This window comes from Otolemur garnettii, unplaced genomic scaffold (assembly GCF_000181295.1).
Source record: "Otolemur garnettii isolate 467f Iridium unplaced genomic scaffold, OtoGar3 scaffold00002, whole genome shotgun sequence".
Lineage (NCBI taxonomy): Eukaryota > Metazoa > Chordata > Mammalia > Primates > Galagidae > Otolemur > Otolemur garnettii.
Genome location: NW_003852397.1, coordinates 54,681,198 through 54,688,257, shown reverse-complemented (window position 1 = coordinate 54,688,257; position 7,060 = coordinate 54,681,198). Strand labels below are relative to the sequence as shown.

At 44.7% G+C, this 7,060-nt stretch overlaps 1 protein-coding gene across 2 annotated transcripts in view; it reads right to left on the bottom strand.

Moving 5' to 3' along the window:
* Positions 1-2,162: 2,162 nt before the first annotated feature.
* Positions 2,163-7,060, bottom strand: part of CTDSPL (CTD small phosphatase like) — a 125,697-nt gene continuing 120,799 nt past the window's right edge. For both annotated transcript variants that reach the window (XM_003781796.1, XM_003781795.1), the window contains one exon: positions 2,163-5,818. In XM_003781796.1, coding sequence (XP_003781844.1) covers positions 5,693-5,818 — 126 coding nt within the window. In that variant the 3' untranslated portion in view covers positions 2,163-5,692. The remainder of the gene's footprint in view (positions 5,819-7,060) is intronic.

Below are 7,060 nucleotides of genomic sequence, written 5' to 3'. Positions count from 1 at the left end.
CTCCCAAGTAGCTGGGACCACAGGCGCCCGCCACAACGCCCGGCTATTTTTTGGTTGCAGCTGTCCTCGTTGTTTGGTGGGCCCCGGCTGGATTCGAACCCACCACCTTGGGTGTACATGGCTAGCGCCTTAGCCATTTGAGCCACAGGCGCCGAGCCAAGACTGATCTTTCAAGTAAAGCAACATGTCATTTCCTCCAAAGCCCTCCCCACAGCTCCTCTGCCTGGCATCAGGCTTGGAACAGTTTCAGGGGACTTGCCTTTCCTCCATAGCCAGTCAGAGCAGGGGTTCTCAAACCTGGCTGCCCTTCCCAGTCATCTGGGGGACTTAAAAACATGATGCAGGTCCCTACCCTGAGAGATTTGAATTTGAATGGTCTGGGGAGGATTTCAGGGATCTGTACTATTACTTTTGGGGAACAGTCTCATGATGCTGCTCAGCCTGTGGCATCAGCCTAGCTCACAGCAACCTTAAACTCCTGGATTCAAGTGAATCTCCTACCTTAGCCTCCTGAGTAGCAGGGACTATAGGTGCCTGTCACCACCTCTGACTAATTTTTCTATTTTTAGTAACGATGGGGGTCTCGCTTTTGCTTAGGTGGTTCTCAAACTCCTGAGTTCAAGGGATCCTTCTGTCTCGGCTTCCCAGAGTGCTAGGATTACAGGCATGAGCCAACGCACCTGGCTAGGAATCTATTTTTGAGTGGTGTGCAGCCAGAGCCTTTAAGTATCACTGAGCCGGAAGATGGTGCTGTAATGGAAGTTTAGGGTGGAAAGCTCTTGGACCATGTTCTACCCCCATGGCCGGAGGGGGTCCAATCAGTTCTCAGAGGTCAGGATGATAGCACTGGAGACTTACCAGAAGCCCACAGTATACCTTACGTGTAAGTTCCACAGACAGTCAGCTAATGTGCTTTCCCAGACATTGCTTCCCAACCTCCTGGACTTCCTGCCCACTCCTGGGTCCTATAATACAGAGATGATTCGTGCTCAAACCAGCGATCTCAGTATGTCCAAGTCCTAAGTAAGGCCCTGTTTCCTCCCCATCATATTTAGGGGACCAGCGGACACGCTTGAGGATACTTTAGCCTTGGGGATGTCATAGTTCTCAGCCACTTAACTGTTTGCTTCTATGAAAAGGTGGGAAGCAGCTAGAGTTTGGGGTTGATGCCAGAGAAGATGAGAGGAAGGAAGGAGGAGGCTAGGGAACAGAGTGGACACTGCCTAGGTGTCCAGAACCAGGGGAGAAAGCTGTAGTGACTTCTCTGGCTGGCCAGCTGCTCCACTGTGAGAAGGAACTGTGAGGGACACAGCACAGACTAGCTGTGGGGCATTTGGGGTTTTGCTGTTGGGTAAATATTTGGTCTCCTGGGCTGATATACATACCGTGTCCTGAGTTGTGTGGGATGAATAAGCATACCTGGAAGAATCCTGTACTCATGGTACAGCAGACTCTACAGAGCTTTGTCTTGCTGGCCTCAGTTTTCTCATCCACACAATGGGGATAAGACCTATCTGATCAGATTATTGAAGCTGGTGTTCTTTGTTATCTCAATTAGATACCATTATGAAGACACTGAGTTCTGAGAGTAGTAACACTGTGTCCAAGTCCTTGCCAGGAGTCCCTAGCAGAAGAGGACTTGCTGCCCTCTCATCTTCATGTAAAGAGGGGCATTTTGTTGACAAAATGTCTCTCTGTGAGCAAACTGTCTGCTCCATCCTTACACTTCTTCTGATTCCTTCCCATGCTTCATCTGCTAATCACAGCATCTCAGCCAGTGTACCCATGGATATGAGTAGGGGTGAGGCACCACACACAATGCCTATGGCTCTTACAGGGTGGAGTGGTGAGGTCCAGTCCCCTTAGGCTGCATTTTTAAACCTGTTGGTAGGGCTAGAATCTTTGCAGGGGGACAGTGAGCCATACTGTTTCTGTATGGGGAGAGGAAGGCAGGGTGCTGAAGAGCTGTTACCTTTTAGGAGACAGGCAATGTGGGCAGGATAGTTTTCTAGATCCTCCAGGGGTCAAGGTCTGTGGCTTCTGGGGTCCTGAAGTCCTGCACCCACCCACCTCTGCTCTCCAGAAGTAGGGACACCAGGAGACCCAAGGTGCTGGTGTGAGGACACACAGGGAGCTCGAGAAACAGTCCATTCACAAGGGAGTGCAGTTTCATATGTTTATTTTTGGCAGGAAGGAGATCATTGCAAACTTCTTGATTGACAATACTTGCCCCTGGAAACGTGCACATTCCACATGTAGCATTGACCAAGTAATGCCAGATTGTTTATCACATTCAAATGTCCAACAGAAACCCACAACTACCCAGACACCAGCGTCTCTATTACCCGGGGAGTGTCAGACTGCAGAGAAGCTCCTGGGAAAATGGAATAGGAACAGACAGGATCAAATTTACAGTAAAATAGGAACAGAGGCAGCCAGCCAGTTTTGCACAGGTAACTGCAAGTACTTCAAGCCACCCACTGTCCTTGAACCCTGGCATGCCAGCTGTCCACCACAGCACCTTTAAAAGCAGAGGCACAAACGTTAGGAGTGTTTGACCATAGGGCTGTGTGGTTCTAGATTTTAATAGAAAGCCATTTAAAAAAATACAGGGTTAGAAAATGTTGCCAGGTTATATACAGACTTACAGATTTCCTTTTTATTTCAAAAGTTCAAATGCTGCAATCATGACAAGTCAGTGCCATTAGAGCATCCTCATTTCTCTGAAGTCATCTCATCAAAATTGCACCATATCATAGGAGCTTCCCCACCGACCATTAACTGTGACAGGTGGTGCTGCTTTTTAGTATACAAGTGAATTTTTTTACAAACAGCTAATGCATGAAACCACAGAACAACATATAGGATTCCAGAACAAATGGAAGACAGAACATTAACAATGTCGGGAGTGCCCGGGCACCTCCACTTGAGGCCTGGCCAGATAAGCCGTAACATCATAGTGGGCTGGAGTCCACATACACAAGGCATCTTGCCCCGGATCTCAATGTAAAAAAACACTTGTCCAGAAGAATACATTTTAACCTGGTACAGGAAGGACCAAGGAAACTCAGGAGGTCAGACTTCTCTTTTGGCTGAAGAATTGGGGTTATTTTGGTAACATGGGAAGTATATGGCACAGAGAAGTAGCTAATAGGTTTCAATAGGTTTTAAAGCCCACAGTTGAATAAAAGGTAATAATTAAAAACAATACCCGTATTTACCTTAAAAACATAAACCCCAAACATTCACCTCATTTCTTGGCCTTATGTTAGAATTCTATTGCTTCATTTACATGTAGATGATTAAAAATATATATAGATATAGATATTTTGATTATGTACATAAAGCAGATTCAAGGGTTAAAATAAAACAGAATTTTGGAGTGTAGTCAAATAAGGTGCACAGATTCCAGAACCCTCAGAGGGCTTGCTGGCCCTCCCAAGACATTCTGTGTCTGTGGTGGCAGGAACTGGGCTCTCTTCCCAACGGCCCCACACTGGATTAGTGCACTGGTGCTCACAGTTTCAGGAACTACTAGGTGAAGTGTCTGGCTCAAGCCTGCCAAGTGTCTTCACTCCATCTCTCAGAAGTGGAGCACTATTCCTAGGTTCATTTCCCCTGAAATATTTTAGAATTGCCATCCTCTCTGTCCCCTCTTCCGAATAAGGCCCTGTGATACCAACAAAGAAGGAGGCATAGGTGAGGTTCGAAGGCTCTCATCAGGGCTTGGTTCTGTGTGGATGTCGACATGACAGACACTTGACTGCAACATTCAAGACATTTAAGGCAGTGGGTTCATTTAATGACTGGTTTTCCAAATAAAGGTTTCTACCATGTAACTGTCATTATCTGTGGTGATGCCTAGCAAGGGGCTGTTTCTATTTTATTAATAATTGGCATGGGGGTTACTGGGTTCAGAACACTCAGAATGCTGGGAGACCTGGTTACCCCTGAATAACTACTTCTCTTCTGAATGCACAGCAGTCCACAGACCAAAGTGCTACTGGGAGGACATGATTGGCAGCTGGTTTCATTATTTTGTGAATGAAAGTTAAGAAGAAGAAATTTTACTCTGATCTCCAAGTTCCAGTCTTGCTAAGTGCCAGTCACTCCCATCAGAACTGTGGCTGAGGACCAATCCACAGAGGACTAAGGCAATGGTGCCAACATGAAAGTGTTCTCTTTAATTGTTTTTAAGAGCAATACTTTACAACTGTCTTGTCAAACAAAGAACATGGCACTGCTTAAACACCAAACTGGGAAAGGCTACAAAGAGACCCTATGCTCAGAGGAGAGATTCTTTCCTCTTGCTGGTTTGGGGCTAGGAGTCCTACATCTAGACAGGCTTCCCCAATCCTTGGCTCAGAAACAGACTGTGCTTCAAGGAGGAGACCAAGAGATGGACTTGGGCCATATCAGCTTGGTGGCTGGTTGAGGCCACATGTTCTCAAGAGAGAACAGTCAGCTTGTCAAGCAGGATCTGATGTTGACTGCAGTTTAAAAAATTAATATCACTCCTGTGTGGTGCTTTGGCCTTTTTGCTTTTGTACACATTAGTGGCCAGCACCAAGGAGGGATGCAACTGGTGCAGTCTGAAACGGGGTGGGCATCTATGTTTCTGACCCTGTCCAAGTTTGTAGCTTAGCAGTGAGCATATTCTGATCATAGGCACAGTGGCAAAGAACAGTGTAATAGCCGCTGGTCAATTCCATTTGGTGGCAGCGCGGTAGCAGCAAAGAAAATTCCCAAACAGCTCCATGTGTGTCCAGCTTTTGGAAAGGAAAGATTTAAAAATCAATAAAACAGATTTTTTAAAAAATATATCTAAGGGTTTTAGAGTTTCTTATAACTGCTCTACTAAAACAACAACAAAAAACAGAAGTATGGCAGTACTATGAAAGAGAAGTGACATGATGTCACTTTTCAAGGGATAAATGTAACCTCAAAACAAATTTGTCACCATCTGAAATAATACAAAAGAATCTGTTATTTCCCACACAATTGCAGATACATTCCAAACTGGGTCAGAAATGCATGGAAATAATGACATAGTCATAAAACGCTCCTATCAGGAGCCTGACCCCGCAGCATGCCACAGGTCATCTGAGAGCAAAGTCTCACCTGCTGGGAGACAGGCTCCTATGACTCACTCCCTCACTACCACCCCCACCACACACACGCTACCAGGTTCTAGAAAATTGTTGTGTTTTTCTTAGAGTAAGATAATAAAAGACTAAAAGATGTCTGGAATTATGTAGAAAAATTAACTCTCAGCTTAAAATAACATTCAAAAGGCACTTCATCCTGTAGGAAAGAGATTCTGAGTTGGGTCAGCTGCTCCAAGCTGGAACAGAAGGGGACAGGTGGTTTTGCTTGGAGGGGAGGACAGTTGAAAGGAAGTCTGATAGATATCAAGCTTTTTTTTTTTTTTCCATTTTTTTCTTTTTGGTATGTTTTAAGAAAAGCAAATCCAGTAAAATGCATGTCCCTTTATGAAATTTGTTAAAATAGTTCTTTTTAAAATAGTTGTTTCTGTTTCTAAAAAACAAAATAGGTAGGCATGGCCACATTCACCCTACGGCCTGGAGCATAGAGAATCCTCACATTCGGCTCCTGGGGAGCTGAGGGCAGGCAGGTCCCCTGAGGCCAGAAGTTCCAGAGTGCACAGGTACGATGGGGGCCCAGGCCAGGGCTACCTATTGCAGAGTCTGTGCAGCATGCTGTACACGTCGTCCTCCCGGCTCAGGCCCTCAAAGAAGGGGATGAGGTCCAGCAGCTCTGTGTCTGTCATGTCATCGAACCAGGACTGCACAGGCACCTGGAAGACAGCACACACGGGAGGCAGTAGGACTGCTTCCACGGCTCGGGCTGTTCTGAACCCCACTGGCTTCCCACATTTCTAACATTTTCTTTGGTGAGGAGGATTGGCACCTAGCAGTCATCACTGTTTCATCATCATCTGGTTTGTTTCCCTATCCCAACCAAAGCCAATTTAAAGCTACGTGGTTTGAGAGATGGCTTAGGAAGGCAAAGTGATGTGTGCATCTGCCTATTTTGTTTTCCTACTGCAGAAAAGATGGCCAGATCATGAAATACATGTGAACTAGCCCTGCTAATTGCTAATTTCAAAAGCTCTTTCTACTATACCAAATAAGTTCCTTGCACTTTAAAGCCAAAGATGACATGCCAACCATGGACACTAAGGAGCTGACATGGAGGGATTTCACTTGGGGTCACTGTGCTATGTTTCATGGCAAAGAGAAGTGGTAAATTTCCTCCCATGCTTAGTATTGATAGTTAAAAGTAGATGGATAGGCAGCGCCCATAGCTCAGCAGTTAGGGTACTGGCCATATACACCAAAGCTGGAGGGTTTGAACCTGGCCCCGTCCTGCTAAACAACGACAACTGCAACCAAAAAAATAGTGTTGTGGTGGGTGCCTGTAGTGGGACTGAAGTAAGAGAATTGCTTAAGCCCAGGAGTTTGAGGTTGCATTGAGCTGTGATGCCACCACACTCTAATGACGGTGACATAGTGAGACTCTGTCTCAAAAAAAAAAAAAAAAAGATGGATAAAATTTCAGGACATTCTGAAGCTATAACACAAACAGGGTTTCCCTTAGTTTTAGGCAGAGGTGTGGGGAAAGGTGGTAATGAGTGGCATCCAGGGGCATAAAGAAGACAATTAAAAAGAAATTTGAGGATACCAAAAAGTTTAAAAGTAAGATTTTGGCCCTTTTACTATCCAAAACAGCTTAGCAACATAAATTACATAATTTGAAAATTAAACAAGATAAGGATGAGTAAAAAATACCCCTAGGGAATGGGGAAGAGGGCAGAAATAACACAGACTTCTCTATCTATCCTCATGGACAGTTTTGACATTGGCACTATGTAAGTGTGTTATATAATTAAAACAAAATTAAACTATTAAGAAATAAAGCAATAAAAAAATGAACCTAGAGGTATATAAAGTTAGTGACACAATCCAGAGAATTATTTCAAGTGTTTTTAAAACATGGTGTTCGGACTGTACATTTCTTTCTTTTTTTTTTTTTTTTT